The sequence below is a fragment of the Eumetopias jubatus genome, unplaced genomic scaffold, assembly GCF_037043125.1.
Source record: "Eumetopias jubatus isolate StellerSeaLion01/CBP00866 unplaced genomic scaffold, mEumJub1_p1.0 scaffold_10, whole genome shotgun sequence".
NCBI lineage: Eukaryota > Metazoa > Chordata > Mammalia > Carnivora > Otariidae > Eumetopias > Eumetopias jubatus.
In genome coordinates this window covers 54,527,608-54,548,804 of record NW_028274816.1, presented here as the reverse complement: position 1 = coordinate 54,548,804, position 21,197 = coordinate 54,527,608, and the positions used below count along the sequence as shown (strand labels likewise).

Sequence of the window (21,197 nt, the reverse complement as noted above, 5' to 3'; positions counted from 1 at the left end):
GCCAGTGATCTGTTCTCTGTCCCTACCATTTAGCCCTTTTCAGAATGTCTTATTCATGGAATAACGTTGCCTTTGGAGCCTGGCTTCTTTGAGCTCCATGCATCTGAGATTCATGCGTGTGGTTGCGTGTGTGTCGGTAACCTGCTGATTCTCACTGTCGCTTGGAATTCCGCTGCGTGGGCGGGCTGCAGTTTGCTCATTTACCAACTGGCTGAAGGACATTTGGGTTGTTTCCACTTATTGGTGATTATGAAGAGAGCTGCTATAAACATGTGCATACAGGTTTTTGGGTGACCATAGGTTCTTATTTCTCTTGTGTAAATACCCGGGAATGAAATTGCTAGGTCATATGGGAAGTGTATGTTTCACCTTAGGGGAAATTGGCAAACCGTTTTCCAAGGTGCCTTCTCTGGGTTGCGCTCCTGCCAGCAGCGTGCAAGGGGTGCTGGTGGCCGAGCTGTGACGTGAGTCGGGGTCTGTGACATGGATCTGGGCTCCTGGCCGCCAAGCCGTGCCACTTTCTCTCAATCTCTCTCTCTTTTTAAAGATTTTAGTTGTTATTTATTTGAGAGAGAGAGAGCACAAGCAGGGGGAGCAGCAGAGGGAGAAGCAGACTCCCTGCTGAATGGGGAGCCCGATGCGGGCCTCGATCCCAGGACCCGGGGATCATAACCTGAGCCGAAGACAGACGCTCACCTGACTGAGCCGCCCAGGTGCGCCACTCTTGATAAATAATGATTGTGACAAAAGCTCTGTCCACCATGGCCACCATCCATGCAGCTGCTTGCAAAATAATAATAATAATAATAATAAAATAAATAAAAAATAAAATAAAATAAAATAAAATAAAATAAAATAAAATAAAATAAAATAAAGGCGCTTCCTGGGCTGAGCTGTGGAATCTTCCAGATGTGCTGCTGAAGAAAAAAAATGCACGGCAGCCTCCAAGTGTGTGCCATTGGCATAAACAGGGTTGCGGGGGGGGAAGAAATGTAAGCCTAGATGTTCTTGTTGGTGCACAATCTTTGGAAAGAAACAGACCAGGAGTGGGGAACAGGGCTGGGGTGGGAGGGGCCCCGGTTCATGGTGACTTCCATTTTGTACTTTTTGGATTTTGAAACTTGTGAGTGTCTGACCTCTTCGAAATAAACACATACGATCCATTCGCTGTGCCAACAGGTATTTCAGGCCCTGTTCTGGTGGCAAACGGATCAGCTTCCGGCCCTTGGGGAGTCAGAGTCCAGTCCCTGAGACAGATGGTCAATAAGACAAGGAATGTATAGACAATGTTAGGTATTTGCTGTGGGGAAAAATAAAGCTGGCGAGGGACTGGGGTGGGGAGTGGTTTAAAGCATATTTTGGGGGCGCCCGGGTGGCTCAGTCTGTTGAGCGTCTGACTTTTTTTTTTAAAGATTTTATTTATTTATTTGAGAGAGAAAGAATGAGAGAGAGAGAGCACGAGAGGGAAGAGGGTCAGAGGGAGAAGCAGACTCCCTGCTGAGCAGGGAGCCCGATGCGGGACTCGATCCCGGGACTCCCAGATCATGACCTGAGCCGAAGGCAGTCGCTTAACCAACTGAGCCACCCAGGCGCCCGAGTGTCTGACTCTTGATTTTGGCTCAGGTCATGACGTCAGGGTCATGAGATCGAGCCCTGAGCCCCTCACTGGGCTCCATGCTCAGTGGGGAGTCTGCTTGAGATTCTCTCTCCCTTTCCGCCTGACGCCCCCCTTAAAAAAATGTTTTTTAAATTGAGTGGCCAAGGGAGGACCCTATAAGGAATGATATTTGGGCAAAAATGTGAAGGAGGTGAGAGGAGCCATGGACATCTGGGGGAAGAGCGTTCTAGACCAAGGGAACAGCAAGTGCGGAGGCCCTGAGGCGGTTTCCCTTGGCTGTCCGAGGACAGTGTGGCTGGGGCAGGGTGAGCCGTAAGGGAGTGAAGGTGAGCTTAGGGAGATGCGGGGGGGGGTGGGGTGTTGAGCAGATCGGGTGCGCCACTGCAAGGACTTTAGCTTTTGCTCAGAGGGAGATGGGAGCCATGGAGGGTTCTGAGCAGGGGAGGGATGTGGCCTGACTTTGGCTTTAACAGGGTCCCTCTGGCTGCCTGTGGGGGGCAAGGACGGAGGCAGGGGGCCCAGTGAGGGGACTGTAATGGTCCAGGCTATAGGTGAGGGTGGCTGGGCCGGGATGGGGGGGCAGGCAGCTGAGATGGGGAGAAGTGGCAGGATTCAGAGGCTATTTTGAAGGTGGCACCCCAAAACATGTTCCTTCTACCATGGTAGGAGCTAGCGTGGAGGGCCACAGAGAACGAGGCCGGGGCGGAGGGGAAGCAGGCCCGGTTTGTGGAGATCAGGGATGACATTCCTGGAGCCGTGATGTTTTAGCAGGGACCTGAAGTGAGTGGGGAAATGTTGGAAAGAGGAGAGAGCACAAGGATCTCTTAGAAAGACAGGAAGGAGGGTGGAGGTGAACAGCGCTCAGGTCGCACAGTGCCTAGTAGGCCTGGGCCCTTGGAATAGCACCAGTGTTCTGAGGGCACTGGGGAGCCATAGCAGGTCCTGAGCTGGGATAAGGTTGAATTTTGGGAAGACCTCTCTGGCTGTGCAGCGAGACCAGCAGTGCAGGTGGCTTGGGTTGGGACAGTAGGTGGAGGTAGAGTAAAGAGAGTCAATTCCAGAGATTTAGGAGGAAACCTCCTGGGGAAAGGGGGGGATGGAGGGGCCACGATCAGCCACTGTCCCTAGGATTTCTTTTGCATGAACTCAGGGAGTCTTCACACCCACCCAGAAAAGTATCATACCCTTTTCACAGCTGGGGAAACTGAGGCTGGGAGAGGCTGCAAAGTCCCTGGTCCAAGGCCACACCGTCAGCAACCGGGGTGGGGAGATTCGAACCCCACCCCACCACCACCTGCAGGGACATGGGTGCCGTCTCACGCTTCCCTTACCCTCCCAGCCCATCCCCTACCCTCTCAGCCCATCCCCTACCCTCCCCAGCTATGAAGGCTTGTCTTTCTGGGGAGTGCGCCCCTCCCCCGCCCCGGCTGGTTAGGCCACCACCCCTCTCTCCCTCCTTCCCTCCCTCCCTCCCTGCCTGCCCTGAGCCCCAAGCCCAGCTCCGGACTTTAACCCTGGGGCCACAGGGTGCTGTCTTCGATAAAGGCAAGCAAGCACAGAGGCCAGCAGGCAAAATTCCCCTACTCCCAGTGCCAGGGGAGTTACCCAGGGCGCAGGGAGGGCGGAGGGCAGGTGTGGGGAAGTGGGGAAAGGGAGAAAGAGAGCATCTGCAGCTCGATGGGGCCGTGCTGCTTTGCCGCCTTGTGCCTCAGTTTCCCTCTCCGTAAATCAGGCTCGGTTCCTTCCATGGATTCCATGGATAGAAGGACCCACAAAGCTCTGCAAGGGCAGAAGAGTCTTCCCCTTTGGTCTAACCAGGAGACAAAGGTGTCCTCCGTCGGATGGGGGAAACAAGGAGACCCAGCTGGCTGGGGGCATCAGGAGCCCTCAGCAAGTCTGATGAGGGAGGCGGAATTTCCCAAATAGGATAGAGAAGATAAATCCCATTTGCCTGGACGAGCAGGTATCTAGTCTGGATTTCTAGTCTGTTGGGGGGAAGTAAGGAGGCGCCATTCTGATGTGTGAGACGATGAGTTTCTAATCAGGCGGAGGAGACGGGTCAACCCCAGTCTTATGTGAGGGGTCAAAATCCTCCTGTCCCGAAGGGAAGGCAAGGTGCTAGGGTCTCAGCTTCCCAGGAGGTCACAGAACACGTTTGCGGCTCAGCTAGCTCTACCCTGGAGCCCTGGGGTCTGAGCGGCCTCTGTGCTTGCAATCTTACTGTTCGCAAGCTCCGTCTCAGGAGGGATCCAGGACCCACACACGGAGAGGCAAGGGGCGTGCGAGACTTGCTCCCCTGACCCAGGGGCGGTTGTGCTGGGCTCTGGGCCTGAGGGCCCTTTGCGGGCTCAGACCGGGCGTAGTGGTGTGCTGGCGCCACCTGGTGGTGGCTGTGGGCCCGGCCTCGCATCCCCAGCTGCAGGACCGCTGTGCCCGCCCCCCCCCCCCTCAAGTCCTGGATCCTCTCCCTCAGACCCCGGGTGCAAGTCTCCTCCCCGCTGCAAAACCCCACCTGTGATTCTGTGGCTTCCCTCTGTTCACCCTCCACGTGGAAGCTGGAGAGGTCTTTCTGACTTACAAGTGTACCTTTTTGCCCGTCGCCCTGCTCACAACTTTTCCATGGCTCCAGTGCCTTGGAAGGAAACCCATCCACAGGCCACAAGGGCTGGCCTCTCTAGCCTCTCCCAAACCACCCTGTGCTTCAGCTGAACCACGAGCGGCTTGTCCTCCTCGGAACTTACCTTCAGGCCTGTTCCCTCGGCCCCGAACACCCTTCCCTGCCTCTTTCCCAGCCTCCCTCCCGTTAGGTCTGGAGTAGAAGCCTCCTCCTGCAGGAGCCCCTCCCTGATGCCCCAGGTCAGGGTCACAGTCTGAGGGGCCGTGGGAGTCACTGCTGTGTCCCCATGGGGGCCTGACACTGACTGCTTGCCCCAGGGAATGTTTGTTTGAATGAATGAACGCCAGGCTGAAGAGTTTGCCAGCGTAGTCACAGGGGAGTTTGGTCAGCGGAGGGACGTGGTCACTGAGAAGCCCCCAAGGTTCCCTCTCAATCCCAGGCCTTTGCCTGCGCTGTTCCCTCTCCTTGGAACATTTGGCACCTGTTAATCCTGCTCACTCTCTAGGTCACCTCCTGCTGGAAGCCCTCCACGAGCCCTGGCTGGGTCAGGCGTTCCCGGACCTAGTCTCCTGGGCTCTGCCACCTCAGCCCTGACCAATGTTGCGTTGTCGTCGTCTGTGACAAGTCTGTACCCCCGCTGCGTCTTGGCAGGACAGGGCTGGGTTCTCTTTACCCCTTGACTTCTCCTCAGAGCTCAGAACAGAGCTGTCTTGCTGTCGGGGAGCTGGGTTCGATTCCAACTCCCCTGTTCGTGGAGTGTCTTGGGTGAGCTCAGGCCTCCCTCGGTGCCCCAGTTTTCCCATGTGAAATGTGGAAAGAACTGCTGGTTCCTCCCTGCCGCCTCCCAGGACTGTGGTGGGGCACTGAGGAGACGAGACCCCGAAGGCCGGAGTTGACCACAGGCCGGGTGACTAGGGGTGACCCACTTCCCCTTTTGGGTCCCATCTGGCTGGATGAACGGGGTGGCAGGGGCCCTGTCCTGCAGGGACATTTCAGGAGGCCGGCGCGGGGCTTCCCGAGGCGGGAGGGCCAGGGACGGGCAGAGGGAAGAGGTATCTGCTGGGTTAGGGGAAAACCAGCCTTCCCCATCATAAAACGGATGACGGAGAGGGAAACAAACAAGGCCAGCTCCACCCGGCGGCCGAGGGGAAGTTGGGGGAGAGGATAAGGGGCCCCTCGAGGTGGGTGAAAACCACAGTCCACAACCGATGCCAAGTTCCCTCCTGGAGCCCGTGTGTCTTCGGTTCAGGGCTGCTTCCCGGTTCACTGGCCTCTGAACACCCCAAGCCTTCCTTCCAGCCTCTGTCCTGCACCGGCTCAGGCCCAAAGCTTGGACACCCCTTGATTCCTTTTTTCCTTCCACCGCGTCCTGTCTGTCAGCAAGTGTTGTTGGCTCCACCTTCAAAATCTGTTCTATCCCCATCTCCGTGGCCTCCCCACCCCTCCCCTGCCCAGCCTGCCACCCCTCCTGTCTCCACAGCTGTCGCCTCCTCACCGGGCTCCCTGCTCTTATATCTCTTCCACTGTGTGACCAGAGGGATCGTGTTAGAACCTGAGACGGCGCCTGTCCAGCACCGCCCACTCCCCCCACTCCGCGGTTCCCACTCAAGGGGATGGCCAAAGTCCTCACGGTGGCCCATGACCACTCCAGCCATAGTGGCCTTGAACCTGGTTTCCTGCCTCCTGGGCTTCGCACATTCTGTGCCCTCTGCCTGAAAGGCTTTTCCCTGCCAACTTTCTACCCGGTTCCTCTGAACTTTCAGGTCCCGCCCTGTGGTAGGCTGAGTAATGCCCTGGAGCCTCTAGAAGGAACCAGCTCTCTTTGACACCAATTTAGGTGACAGACACACTGCAGTGAACAAAAGCGAGAAAAATCCCTGCCTTGTGGAGCTCGCAGTCTGGTGGAGAAGACAGTGCACAAGTGAAGAAAGAGATATGGAATATAAAGTTGGTGTGTGTGTGTATGTGTGTGTGTGTGTGTGTGTGTGTGTGTGTGTGTGATAAATGCTGTGAAGGACAAAGCTAGACGACACTGGGTGTTCAGGGGGCCCCTGTGAGGAGGTGACATTTGAGCAGGGACCCGAATGGAGTGACTCGGGTATCTAGGCCAAGAACATTTTTGGCAGAAGGAAAGGCCAGTGCAAAGGCCCTGAGGCAGGAGTTGTGTGGTTTGTTCAAACAATAGCCAGGAGGCCAGCGTGCCCAGAGTGGAGTGAGAGGCGAGGCGAAGGATATGGACTGTGATCCAAACGGGAGATGATCCAGAAATGTGACCTTACCCCTGGGGGCCTCTGAGAAGGGGCCTTCCTCTTCTGAGGAATGGGAGGGTTGACACCTGCTTCTGAAGGTCACTGTGGGAACACAGGGAGCTCTTGCCTGTGGTTAGCAGCAATGGGGACACCCTTTGGCTGCCCTGGTCCTGTGCAGCCTTACGGTGCTTGGATGTCCTCTCTGGACTCTGTCTGCCCTGTGTGTCAGGCTGGGCTGGAGCGGAGCAGACTCCCTGCTTGGTTCCCAAAGTCTGGCCTTGGCACCCTGGTGCCAGGACCCCCTTCTTCTCTTCCTTCTCCTTCTTCATCTCTCCTCCCTCTCCTCCCTCCTTCTCATCCCTCCTCCGCTCTCTGCTCACCCTCCTCTCCATTCTGGATCAACATTCCAGCCCAGGGGAGAAAAACAGGGCAGGTTTCCTTCCTGTCACTGGCAGGGCTCCAGACAGCCACTGGGCCATTGTGTGCTCTGGCCTCAAGGTCATTCCTGCCCTCACCCCACCCCTCCCCACCGCAGAAGGTTACTTGAGAAAAGGCCTCTTAGGTGAGGGCGGAGGCCTGGGGGCAGAGGCAGGTCAGAGTCTGGAGCCCCCCCACAGGCTGGTGGAATCCAGGGACCCGAGCGCCATCCGGGCACCATCCAGGCTTTGTGGCTTTGTTGGGTGGAGGTGAGGGGGACCAGCTCTCAACCTCCTGGGGCAGAGGAGAGCCCCAGTCTCAGCCTTCAGTCTGAAACCTCTGTGTGAGCCTGGTTCCTGTCCCTCCCCCGCTTCTGTGTGATCCTGGGCTGGTTCCTGCCCCACTCTGGGCCAATTTGCGGCCCTGCCCCTTTCCTGGCTGAGCAGCCTTGGGCACGTTGCCTCTCCTTTGTGCCTCTCTTCCTTTTTTTTTGGGGGGGGGGTCACACACTCCCTGCATCTATCCTTTAGCTTCCCAGTTGACAAAAATCACCCTGGCTATTTATGTAAAAAATTCAGCTTCCACGTCTCTTCCCTGGAGACACAGATTTCCTAGAGCCAGGCAGGGCCTTGGGATGTGTATTTAAAAAAAAAAAAAAAAAGATTTATTTATTTATTTATTGTGGGGGGGAGAGGGGCACAGGGAGAGGGAGAGAGAAACTCTAAGCAGACTCTGTGCTGAGCGTGGAGCCCCATGCGGGGCTCGATTTCACGACCCTGAGATCACCAGGGTCGGACGCTTAAACAACTGCACCAGCCAAGCGCCCCTGGGATGTATATATATATATAATTTTTAAATATTTTATTTATTTGACAGAGAGGGACAGAGCTAGAGCAGGAACACAAGCAGGGAGAGTGGGAAAGGGAGAAGCAGGCTTCCCGCTGAGCAGGGAGCCCGAAGCGGGGCTCGATTCCAGGACGCTGGGATCATGACCTGAGCTGAAGGCAGACACTTAACGATTGCGCCATCCAGGCGCCCCTGGGATGTATATTTTTAATAAACATCCCCATTATAATGTGGCCCCATTTCAAAGGAGCAAGTCAGAAAGTCTGTGCTAAGAGCCCGTTACTCCTGAACCAGTGATGATTAACATCATGATTCTAAAAGCTCCCACGCATTTATTATTTTTTCTTGGAAGTCATTTTCAGTGATTACAATTTTCAAGAACATCACGTGTTGCATCAAGTGAGGCGAACCTATGCAGTAGGATTAATGGAGCCCCCCAAGAAGAAGACATTACAGAAAAAATCTTTCTTTTAAAAGATTTTATTTATTTATTTGACAGAGTGAAAGAGAGCACAAGCAGGGGGAGCCGCAGAGGGAGAGGGAGAAGCAGACTCCCTGCTGAGCAAGGAGCCCCGACGTGGGGCTCGAACCCAGGACCCCGGGATCAAGACTTGAGCCGAAGGCAGATGCTTAACCGACTGAGCCACCCAGGAGCCCTGAAAAATCGTTATGTTTGACTTTTCCATCTGCCTGCACTAGATCCTTTACTTGTAGTGACTCTTTTCAACGACTCTAGGAGAGGGCAACGAGCTCCAAGCCCCACAGCTAAAAGTGGCCACCTCCACTCCATCTGGGCTCTGAGCCTGTGCCCTTGGCCGGCCTGCCCTGCTGAGGAACAAAAGCAGCTGTGGGAACTGTGGGACCCAGAGCAAGGTTTTTAAGCCATGCCTCAGTTTCCTCCTCTGTAAAGTGGAGGAATTGGCAGCGACGACTCAAAAGGGTTGTTGTACAAATTCATTGAGAACGTGTATGCAAAAGGACAATCCATGCCCATGGAGCTAGTCTTATTTTGTGGTTCTTTCCTGTTCTTTCCTGCGCTGTGCACAGAAGGGGACTGGACCGCCGGAAGGACTCAGTTCAGGAGCCCAGAGATGCCTAGAGGGAGGGGAGCTTTGGACCTGGGGACATCTGAGCCTCCACACCCTGAGGATATGGAATCCGACCGACCTAGAAACCTGAGCTGCCGTCCCTCCCACTGGCCTCCTTCTGCATTGCACAAAGCAACCCCCAGTTGAACACAACCACTGTCTTTCCCAAACCCTGGCTCCTGTGGTGATCTCCCTTTGGGCTTAGATAAGAAAGGCCATTTTGTCCAGCTGGGGAAGTGGGACTTCCAAGGTCTGGCATGGTAGAGGCTGCCAGATCTTCTTGGGATCCATTCTTCCTCTCTTCCTTGATAGCAGGACCCTGAGGCTGTCTGCGGGCAGCGACAGACCCAGGCAAAGGACTACATGTGCCAGCCTCCCTTGTAGCTAGGGTGGCCATGTGACTAAGCACCGCCCAATCAGATGTAAGTGGAAGTTGCAGGCGGGGTCTTTAGGAAGGTTCCTTAAAAGGGGCACCGTCTTAACCTGTGTGGTCTTGTGTGGGCCTTTTATCCCTTTCTTTCCACTTCCTCCCTGGAACACTGACGAGGCAGCTCGAGCAGCCATTTTGGGCCACGAGGAGACCAAGGGAGTGGAAACCTCAAGCTGAGAATGACGGGGTGGAAACACAGGAGGAGCCGTGTCTCTTAATGACACCACAGAGCCCTGATTCCAGTTCCGAACAATGTGCTTCTGGGCACTTTTCATGTAAGAGAGAAATAGTCTTATATCCACATAAGCACCTCTCACCCATCCCGGTTTTGCCTTTATTCTGTATTTTGGTCTTCTCTGTCTGTGTTGAGTTATATCCAGTCTTTTACTTGCCACTGAAGAGGGATTCTAACTGGTAGACCTAGGCTCCGACCCTATATATGTCACTGACTCTTATGTGAACTTGGTGGAGGCGGGGCGGGGGGGGTGTAGAATGTGGGCGCCATTTCCCATTTTGGGGACTGGATGATATTGGGGCTAAGAGTCCAGGCTCAAATCTATCTGCGCTTCCTGGAAACCTCATATTGGCGACCACTGGTTCAGGTAATAGCTTTCAAACTCCGTGGAGCTCTCCTAGCGCCTCCCTCAGGTGGGGGCAGAAGCAGTGGGCAGGACTTCCGGCTCTCTCCTTCCTTCATTGGCCAGATGTTGGTCACATGGCCACCTGTAGCTGCAACGCCTTCTGGGAAAGTGAGTACCTGACAATTTCAGCTGCTTCTACCAGAGGCCATGCTTGCCATCTCGGGAGAGGGAGGTTGAGTGGGGAGCTATTCACAGGTATGCCACATTCTCTTCCCTTGATACATATTTTTATTGTGCATCTAACCAGGAACCACCCTTCAACTATAACCAGACCAGTTTCTCTTTTATTTATTTATTTATTTATTTATTTATTTATTTTTTAAAGATTTTTAAGTAATCTCTACGCCCAACGTGGGGCTTGAACTTACAAACCCGAGATCAAGAGTCCCACACTTTACCCACTGAACCAGCCAGGCAGCCCCTCTTTTATTTTAGATATTAGATATTTAGATATTAGTTTTCTCTGTCTCTCATCACACTTGCAAAAAGTTTGTCTAGTCCATCAGCAGTTTCAAAGAAGCAGCTTTAGGTTTTATTGACTAACTTTCTGTTTTGTTTTATGTTTCATCCATTTCTGCTTTTTACCTTTTTACATTCCTTACCTTTTTTTCCTTTGGTGTATTTTGTGAACGTTTTCTAGTTTCTTGAGTGGAAAGCTTATTTTGTTCATCTCCAAGCTCTTTTCTTTTTAGTATTCTCATTGCCTTTAAGCCTTTTAGGCTATCATTCCCCCTCCAAGTGTGGCTTTGGCCATATCCCACAGGTTTCTATCTCTAGTGTTTTCACTGGCATTTGATTCCGGTTATTTTGCATTGTAATTGCCTCTGTAATGCAAGGTTTATTTAATTTACATTTGGGGAATTTTTTTCAACTATGTATAAACTTTGGGGGAGAGAGGGCTGTAGCTTTTGATTTGATATCTACTTTTATTGCATTACTATTTCAAATAATATATTGACCTACCATGTAAGCTTGCGTTTGAAGGGCTCTGAGGCTAATAAAATGGTTTGAAAAATTCTAGTCTACCCTAAGCCCACACCTTTTTGCTGATGTTCAAACTGAGGGTCTAGTGAATCCATGGCAAATCGTGGGTCATAATCCATAAGTCATAACCCTCATTCTGGAGCTCTTTCACCACCCACCATCCCATCTTAACATGGCCATTCTCAGAAAGGCTCTGTCTTGAAAGTTTCTAGGAAATCTCTCTACTAGGCCTTTCTATCCCTGCCTAAACGTCTGTTTCTACCCCAAGCCAAGTCTGTGATCACTGCTTCTGACCAACACCAAGAATCTGTCTCCAGTGGGACATCTTGGCTGAGTGGGACCTGTGGCTCAGGTCCTAGTAGTGACAGGAGTTAGAAGACGCCCTTTCTCTGGCTCTCACTCCCCTGCTCTCCACCCCCCACCCCCACACTACTCCATTTGCATTTAGAAGAGGAGGGAGATATTTTTAGGGTTGTGCAGGTGATGTTTGAGAGAGACATGGGGTGTGGGGGCAATCCCAGGGTAATGGAGGACACAAAGGAGCATTTTTGGTTAAATAGAAGGAACCCTTCATGGGAAATTTGGTCATTGCTTGTCATGGCATGAGCAGCCTTGCTTCAGGGCCCAGGTGGAGTGAGGTGCAGTAAAGGGGAGGGTCATGTCCTATAGAACCCAGCTCTGTTGGGTGTCTCAGGGAGGAGCAGTCTTTGGCCAACTGGGAAGAAGGACCATCAGATATAACCTGGAGAGGTGTGGGAAGAGCCTGAGGCCCTGACACTGAGCAGTAGGAACTTGCCTCATTGTCATTTAGGCATCCCTGTGCACACATGCACCTAAACTCAGAATAAACTCGGGTAGGGAAGAAGGCGAGTGTGGCCACCAGGCAATGGCAGGGTTGGCGGTCATAGAAGGAGAGGCTGACACGTGCATGTGTTAACCAGGACATTTATGGCCTCTGGCTCTCCAACAACTCAGGGAAGGAGCAGGGCCCTGTCAGTTCTAACTCTATTGTGGAAGCAGGAGAATGAACCCACGGTCAGTCCGGCATCCTCACTGGGAGCAAGTGGTCCTCCACCCAGGGAGAGGAGATGGGGGGGAGGGATGGCATGAAGAGCTCTTCTCTCCGAGGTCTCCACGGCCACAGGTATGCTGCTACTCGAGGGCTGAGGAGGGGGTGGGGGAAAAGGGTGGAAGAGGCTGTCAGGGAGGTAGAGGACCAGGTCCCAGTGCCCCCACCCCTCCTGCTTCCCTGCCCACCCCCAGCCTCCCCCGCCCACCCTCCCCCCACCCCCACGCTCAGCCTGTGCCAGGTTCAGGTTCAGGAAGGTGGCGTTGGTCCTCATTCAGGGGAGGGAGGTTGACTGTGAGGAGAGAGACAGGGTGAAAAGGAATCCCGAGCCTTCATGGGGGGGGGGTGGCCGGTTGCCATTGAAGAGCATTCTACCTCCAGCACTGACCCAGGACCAGGGTTTGCTGAAGGAGGGTGTCTAGGGGGTACCTGGCAGTGATTGATTTCCTGATCCTAGAAGCTTCCTGTCTGAGCTGAGAGATGCCGTCCCTGACACAGGGCTTCCAAAAGTACCTGGTTGATGGGGGAGGTGAGACTCCAGACTGGAGAATGACCTAGTTCCCAGTGTCTGAGAGCTCCTGGTCTAATGGGATGAAACCTGCCTCAGGGACATGGCCTCTTGGACCTCCAGGGATGCCTGTTCTGGTGGGGGTTGACCTGGTCCCTGATTCTGGAAGTTCCCTGTCTGATGTGGGAGATACAGTCCCTAACTCTGGGAACTCCCAGTGTGATGGAGGAGACCTGGTCCCTGACTCTGGGAGCCGCCGGTCTGATGGAGGAGACCTGGCTCCTGACTCTGGGAGCTCCCAGTCTGATGGAGGAGACATGGTCCTTGACTCTGGGAGCTCCCAGTCTGATGGAGGAGACATGGTCCTTGACTCTGGGAGCTCCCAGTCTGATGGAGGAAACATGGTCCCTGTCTCTGGGAGCTCCCAGTCTGATGGAGGAGACATGGTCTTTAACTCTGGGAGCTTCCAGTCTGATAAAGGATACCTGATCCCTGATTCTGGGAGCTCCCAGTCTGATGGAGGAGACATGGTCCTTGACTCTGGGAGCTCCCAGTCTGATGGAGGAGACATGGTCCCTGTCTCTGGGAGCTCCCAGTCTGATGGAGGAGACATGGTCTTTAACTCTGGGAGCTTCCAGTCTGATAGAGGATACCTGATCCCTGATTCTGGGAGCTCCCAGTCTGATGGAGGAGACATGGCCCCTGACTCTGGGAGTCCTTAGTCTGATGGGCAAAACATGGTCTTCAACATCTGGGAATTGTCAGGCTGATGGAAGAGACATTGTTCCTGACCACTGGAAACTCCTAGTCTGAGGGAGGAGACACAATTCCCACCATCTAGAAGCCTCTATCCTAATGGAGGATTTCACTTTGAGAGGAAAAATTCCACCCTCTGACGGTAGAAATTCTGTCCTCACTCTTACTGTAATGCAAAGGATGGGACACGATCCCAATTGTCTAGGATCTCCCAGTCTAAAGAGGGAGGCATGATCTACCCTCATACCGTATATCTAGTCTGATGGGGGAGGTAAACTCCCATCATTAGTCCATTTTCCCAGTATAGTAGCAGAGGCAATATCTCCTGTTTTGGAGTCTACCCATCTGCCGGGGAAAAGGATGCCCTACCCTCAGACTATGTCTCCTCTTTGAAAACCTTCAGTCTGGTGAACCTCTTGTATGAGAGAAGAGAAGGCATAGAAGGTCCCTGTAGTGGCCCTCAGTCTGATGGAAGAGGCCCGTCTACCCCTAGTCTAGGTCATCAGTTGGACGGAAGAGGAAAGAACTCCATTTGGAGATCCCCAAGTCAGATGGCGGAGACACAGCACTTTCTTTTAGTCTGATGGGGAGGCATATCCACCCTTGATCTGTGTTTCCCAGCCTATGGAGGAGGCAAAGCCCCCTTTTGAGAGCCTCTGTCTGAAAAGATTTGCCCTCTGCCCCCTTGGGCACACTCACGGGCCACCTGCAGCTCCACTTCCAGCGTCTCGGTCTTGCCCTGCAACGTGACCGTCTTGAGTGTGTAGCGGCCGGCGTCCGTGAGGTTCAGCTTCTGCACCAGCAGCGAGCAGTTGGCGAAGCCCACTTCCCGGCCTGTGTGCGCGGGGCCTGCGATCCAGTTTCCAGACGGCAGTTGGCTGAGCAGCCGGTTGGGCTCCGAGGCCGGCCCGTGGTACCAGGCGTAGACCAGCAGGTCCTTGGGGTAGCCCTGGACGGTCAGTGTCACATCCTGGCCCTCCTTCGGCTTGGTAGGCACAGGCACAATTGTCATGGCTACTGCTGCCGCTGGGGAAAGAGTGGGGGTGGGGGAGCTGGGTCAGCTGGGCCTGCACGGGGCATAGCGTTCCCCTCCTGGCTTCAGCCGGCTCTCCATGCCTCCCCACAGCTGGCGGGTGCTCCCCGTGCGGGGCGCTGGGAAGGAGACAGAGGAGGGAGCTGACTTGTGTGGTAGCGGGGGGGGGGGTTTGTGTCCCGACAATGCCTGCCAGGGAGCACTGTTGAGACTGGGAGACCCCAGAGGGTGGGGGGGGGCCCTCTCCCCAATTAGACTAGGAATTTCCAGCCCTTGGGGGATATTTCTCCCATTTAACTATAAGACCCTAGAGAATCAAACCATGTCTCCTCCATCAGATTGAAATTCCCAAAATGTAGGGGCTGTGTCTCCCCTATCAGATTGGAAATTCTAGAGTATGGGGGGGACATATCTCCCCCATCAGACTGGAAATTCTCAGAATATGGGGGCCTTGTCTCCCTCATCATATAGTTGGGAGTTATGTTCCCCAGGCTGTATCTCTTCTGTCAAACCAAGAGACCTCAGAATGTGGGGGCAGTAATTTCTTTTCAAACTGAGAGATTCCAGAGGGTGGGAGGCCATGTCTCTTCCATCAGATTTGAAATTCCAGATTGTTGGGCTGGGTCTCTCCAATCAGCCTGGGGACCCCAGAAGTTGGATCGGGGGCATGTCTATCTCATCAGACTGGAAATTCCTAGAAAGTGGGGGGGGGCTTATACTCCCCCATCAGATTGGGAGTAACCCAGAGGTGGGAACTGTGTCTCCCCCATCAGACTAGGAATTCTCAAAAAAAAAAAAAAAAAGGGCCATGTCTCCTCAAGACCACATCTCTCCCATCAGACTACAAAATGTCCCCAAGTGTGGACTGTCTCCTCCATCTGACTGGAAGCTCACTGAGGGTGGGTGTCATGTCTCCTCCATCACTGCTTGAAATCCCATGGAGTGTGAGGCATTGCCTCTTCTGACTGGCAGCTCCTTGAATAAGGAAGTCATGCTTCCCTATTCCAGGATCATCTCTCGAAGAACAGAGACCATGTCTCCTTCATCAGATCAGAGTCTCCCCCACATGGGGGCCGGGGGATGTTTCCCTTTCCTCTGTCTCTCCCTGGCACCTGCCACAAGGTTGCTGACCATTCAGGAGGCCCTTGGGGGGCACTGTACCCACTCCCTGCACATACCTGCACACTTGGACACCCCCCATCTCGGCCTGCACAGGCAGGGCTTGGGGCAGCACCTGAGGTCATCTGGTACACCCCCCTGTCTCTTGCCAAGACCAGCTGCCAAGGCCCCAGGTGGGTGGGGTACACTTACCTCTGGGGATGCCATTTCTGCTTTGGGTGAAACAGTATCCACCCTTTGGATGAGACCCAGCCTGTTAGTAGGAGGGAGGGGGGAGGGAAGGAGGGAAGGACTGTTCCCACTGTCCCTGGGGGATGGTGGCCACTTGGGAAGGAACCAAGGCAGAATTAACGAGGCCTTAATGTTCAAAGCCACCATCCCCAGGGGATGAGAAAGTGTCCCCTGAGGATCCTGCTAGCTCTCAAAACACCAGCTGAGTCTGTGCTACCCCCAGCCCCCAGGTTGCTTGAGGACAGAGGCAAGAGAATGCCTCCCTGGCTGTGTTTTTTCACTTGCCAACAGCTGGCTGTGATTTTCCGTGTGTGTGTGTGTGTGTGTGTGTGTGTGTGTGTGCACGCATGTGCGTTTGCACACACAGTCATCTGGGCCAGATAAATGCATCATCTAGTTGGCTGCGCAGTAGTTCAGCTGTCTGCGTGGAGGGAATGGGCGGAGCTTCTTAGCAGCTGCGGCAGGCTGAATTTAGAACAGAACAGGAGCATGGACATGAAGGGACATCTGAATGTTTTCCCCACTCTGCCCCATGCACAATGCAGACAGGTGGCCCCTTTCTCACTTTGCCACCCCTCAAGGAAGAGTCTGATTCCTTGTTCGTTTTCCAGGTGACAAGGTATGGGCTGTCTCCTTCTGTCACCCAAACGAAGAGGGGTCCCCTGACATGCCACTTTGTCACTTGGCCAAAGAATGGGTTGAGACTCTCGTACTTTTCAATTATCTGCTGGGCAAAGAGTACCCTAACTGCTGGAGCAGCGGCCAAACCTTTCACAGTCCACCTGGGCCTCCGTGGGGAGGGGGTGGTGGTCAGGCCGGGGGCAACTCACCGGAGAGCTTGACCACCACTGAGGCAGATCCGGAAAGCAGGGTCTTGGGGTTCTTAACAATACATGTGTATGTGCCCTCCTGGGCCGCGGTCATGCTACTGATGTTGAGGTGGTCTCGCCCGTTCTTGAGGGCCCGCCCGTTGAAGGCCCACACGTACTCGGGCTCTGGGCAGGACTGGGACACACACCACAGGGTGAGGGACATGTTGAAGTCAAGTTTGATGGTGCAGCCCGTGCGGGTGGTAGAGTCCTGGAGGATGGCCACGCGTTCTGGGCCAACTGTGGGGGCAGGAGGGAGAGAGACGGGGCAGTGGAAGGACAGGGGCGTAGAGGTGGGCACCCCTGGCTTCCTCTCCACCAGGCTGGGCCCCTGGGAACGTGTGGGCCTAGCGGTGGGAGAAAGCTCTGGTCTTTTCGGATCCCACACAGATCTCTAACTTGCTCTAGGATCTTGAGAATCACTTTCCCCTTTCAGGGGATCTGTTTTCTCTTCTGTAAAAAGAGGACGTGGGGCCAGACAAAATTTCAAGATATTTTCGAAATCTATGGCCCCATTAAAAAGAAGAAGAAGAAGAAGAAGAAGAAGAAGAAGAAGAAGAAGAAGACGATGACGACGATGACTAGACTATCAGTTTCTCATAAGCCACTCTAAGAGTCTAGAATTCTAGGGCTCCAGGAGGGAGCCCTAGAATTGGTCAAGCATTGACCATTGAAGAGTCAATGCTTCTAGTCAATGCTTCTAGGCTCTAGGATTCTAATTCTAGAAATCTAGGTTTCTAACGTTCTAGGATTGGGTGGCTCTAAGATTTTAGAATTCGACTCTACGATTCTAAGAATCTCTGCTTCTCGAGTTTCTAGGATTCTCAGAGTCTAGAATTCAGTGCTTCTTAAATCCAGCATTCCCTGGCCGTAGAATTCTAGGCTCTAAGTTTTTCTACATCAGCAGCCCTTGCGTACCTCTGTGATTTACTTGCCCCGGATTCCACACTGCATATCTGCTGCCCCTGGGAATGACTCCATGCTTTGGTTACATTTTTAAATTTATCTCCTCTCCCACCCACCACTCACTTCCCGCCTCCCTTTCAAAACCCACCAGCCCTGTGTCCCTTCCTGCAGGTATTGGTTCAGACTGAAGGCTTATTCCATTCCTAGGGTGGTTTTTACTCCTCAGGGAGATAGGTCAATTGCATTTTAAGAGGGATCCCTGGCTCCTAACCCCAGCTCACCTCCTTACTCACTGTGTGCCCTCAGGCGCCCTCTCCAGGCCTCAGTTTACCCATCTATGAGGTTTGGGCACTGGGTATTTCTAGTGGGGCCAGAAGGACTCACAGTACACGGTCAGGTTGATGGGCTCGCTGCGGCTGACACTGACCGGGTTCCAGACCTCACACTGGTAGGCTCCAGCCTCCTCCCTGCGGACGCCGTGCCGGGTCAGCACCCGGCCATCGGGGGACAGGCCAAGGCGGATGGCGATGGGCAGGGCTTCGCCATTGAAGAACCAGCGGACCTCAGCGGGGCTGGGGCTGCTGCACATCAGGCGCAGGGTGTCTCGGCGCTCCACCAGTGCCGTGTCATTGGCCATGACCACAGGCTGGGCCAGGATCTCTGTGGGGCAAGAGACAGAGGGGGAGGGGGCCAGGCACTGCCTGCTCCCCCGGCCACCCCCCTCCCCAGGCCAGGGGCATGGCTGGACCCTGGTGGTGTCCCTGTACCCCCAGCCAGAGGGGCAAAGAATGGGATAGGAGGCTGGTGTAGTCCTGGAAGCCATCCTGAAGGAGGTGAGCATTTTAATGTTCTTTTGTCTTTTTTTTTTTTTGATGGCTTTACATTTTTACTTTTTTTTTTTTTTTTTTTAGGAGGGACTGGGAAGTAGGTGGGAAGGCTGGCTGTGGCAGAGGGGAGTCTGGAGGGGGGGGGGTGTCTCACCATAGACCTGCAAGTGTCCGTAGCCCACCTCTGTCTGCAGCTGCCTGTTGAGAGTCTGCAGGATGTAGGTACCCGAGTGCCCGGGCAGGACGCCCCGGATGTCCAGGCTGCCGTCGGGGCGCACGGCCTCCCGCCCTGTGTGGGCCGGGCCAGGGGTCTCGTCGCCCGTGCTTACGATGTAGCTGGCCACCAGGTAAATCACGCTGAAGGTGGGGCCCGCATACCAGTTGTAGGCAAGCGGCTCCCCCAGAAGCCCGTGGACAGTCAATGTGACGTTGTCCCCCTCGGCTGGCTGGGCAGGCTCGGGGGTGATAGAGATCTCGGCCCCCACGCTCAGGAAAGTGGCTGAGGAGAAGGAGCCGGAGGGGTCAGCTGAGGCTGGCTTGACCACGGCCCCCATTCAATGAAGGAGGAGACCTGGGCTCCTGGTATACAGCTAGCCAGCTGTAGGGTCTCAGTCCTGGAGTAGGCCTGAGGATTGGATTTGACGGGCTGTGCCAAGGCTCTGGCACATAACACGTGCTCAGCCCGCAAGACCTTCGGATTTCATGGGCCGCAGAGGGTTTTCCCAGGGCGAGAGTCACCAAACTGAGGCTTACACAATCAGGCGGGCCCGTCTAGCCCCTGGGCCCCGACTCTCAGTCCAGTGCTCTTCCTCTGCCTCTCCAGGCCTGACCACAGCAGAAAGTAGGGGTGTGCTGAATTGACTCCGCCGTTTTCCTTTCAACCCCGGGAGATAAGCCCTAAACCCGACTGGCTGGTCAGGGCTGATTGGGTTTGGAATTGTATGCGGTTGGTTGCCTGGAATGGGTGGCCATGCCGGTTCTCGGGGAAGAAGTGCTTGCATGGCTGGCCTGGTTTCTGGTACTTTCCAGGCTGAGAAACCATGGCTAGGGTGAGGGCTCTGGGTCGAGCCCTCAGCCCTGCACCTCTGGCTGTGTGACCCCAGCCAGTGGCCTCTCCTCTCCGAGCCTCAGGTCTCTTGTCGATGAAGTCGGGGGTCGTGAGTGGGCCTCCCGTCTAGGGTGGTTGTTCACACACGGAAAACGTTTAGAACAGCTCCAGGGCCATGGCCAGTGCTAGCCAGTGTTGCTTATTCTGACCTTCAAATGTCCCTGTGAGTTTAGCCTGTTTCATAGATGAAGAAACGGGCCGAGAAGGGGAAGGCCACTGCCTGCCCAAAGCCATGTCCTCAGGGAGAGGCCTAGCTGCTGGCTAGAGCTCACCCCAGCCAAGCTTCCAAGGAGGCTCAGAGGCTCCCCTGCCTTAGCTCACGCCCGGATCTTAGAAATCTCTGAGGTCTGCCCTGCAGACCTCTCTGGGTGGCCATCCCTGGCCAGCCCCACACCGGTGCCACCCGGAGAAGCAAGCGATGCCCTCCCTACCCAGCCTGCCTGACATCTGGCTCCCACCTGCCCTCTCCCCGGCCGGGGATCCCCGCCCTTCCCCGAGGCCAGTGGGGGGCTGAGGTTGTGGGGAGCACCGTTCTCGCTCACCACTGAGGACGAGCCAGCTGCGCCCGGTCAGCGCCATCTTTCGCCCCCAACCTGGTCTTGAAAGGCAGTGGTGTTGACGTCCCAGTGCTCCGAGGCCCTTGCTGGTGGGGACCTGGCTCCGTCTGGCGCGGGACCTGGGAGGGTTCGGTGATTTGGAGCCGGGGGAGATCACCTGAATTTGGAGGGATCGAGTCACCGAGGATCTGGGGCCCCATGTGGGTACCAGAGCTGGTGTGGCAGGCGCGGGCCAGGGGCCACGACCCGGCCGGGCCTCCTGGGGCGCTGCCTAACCTTCTTTGTGCCAAGGGCCCGGGTTTGGTACCAGGAGAAGAACCAGGTCGCCAGGGAGGAGGCGGTGGCGTGGGGGGAAGATTTTAGGGCAGTTCTTACCCGGGGCCCAGGCCTCGGCCTCCCTGGTGAACTTGGGGGTCACCGAGGAATAAAACCAACCAGCAGGGACTGTCATTTCCCAGCCTCTGCGCCGTGGGTGACCTTCAGCTGTCCTCTCAGGGGATGTCCTGCGAGGTGAGCCCTTTTAGAACCCCCATTTGCAGATAGGGAAACTGAGGCACCAGGCACGGGCTCTGACTTGCTCAAGTTCCTGCTGGGAGAGGGAATATGAACCTTGCTCTGTCTCCAAAGCCACATGGGGGAAGGAGGCGGGGTGGCTACACACTTTCTTTGGGGCTCTGCTCCCTACCGGCCTCCCATACGGGGCTGAGAAACCCACATTCTCTCTTTCCTTCTTCGGCCTTGTTTTCCCTGTCTCTCAGGTGTGCGTGTGGAGAGCTTGGGGCCAGAGAGAGTCCGGTTTTGACCTTGGCTCTGCACTTCCCCGAAGTAGGGTTGGAGGCAGCTCCTTGCTGAGGCTCCATTTGCTGCTCTGAGAAGCACGGCTGAGGGTAGACCCTGCTCAGGGTTGTTGAGAGCACTTAGTGAGATGGCCAGCACCTGGCAGGATGGGCCCCCCCCCCAACACACACAAGGTCTGGTTGGTGTGACTGTTATTAAAGGTGCAGGCCCTGGACTTAGTCCACTGTCTCCTACCTCCACGACCCTGGGCAAGTTATGGAGCCTGTTGGGCCTCGGTGTCCTCATCTGAGAAATGGGAACAATGACCATACCCACCCCATAGGGTTGTTTTAGTCAACAAATATTGAATGAGCATCTCCTGTCTGCCAGGCACTGTTCTAGGTGCTAGTAGATAAAATCCCTGCCCTCTCGGGGCTGACATTCATGGGGTAAACAAATAAAATATAAACTCTAGGGCACCTGGGTGGCTCAGTTGGTTAAGCATCTGCGTTCGGCTAAGGGCATGATCCCAGGGTCCTGGGATCGA

General features: G+C 54.8%; 1 protein-coding gene across 1 annotated transcript; it reads right to left on the bottom strand.

Annotated features, from left to right (window-relative positions):
- Window positions 1–12,186: 12,186 nt before the first annotated feature.
- On the bottom strand, window positions 12,187–19,895 carry CEACAM16 (CEA cell adhesion molecule 16, tectorial membrane component). The gene is made up of 6 exons (XM_088027179.1): window positions 19,859–19,895; window positions 18,363–18,707; window positions 17,766–18,041; window positions 16,437–16,715; window positions 13,923–14,249; window positions 12,187–12,251 (listed from the first exon to the last, which is right to left on the bottom strand). Exons 1-6 carry the CDS (start codon window positions 19,893–19,895, stop codon window positions 12,187–12,189), a joined length of 1,329 nt encoding a protein of 442 aa, XP_087883305.1.
- Between the last annotated feature and the right edge of the window lie 1,302 nt (window positions 19,896–21,197).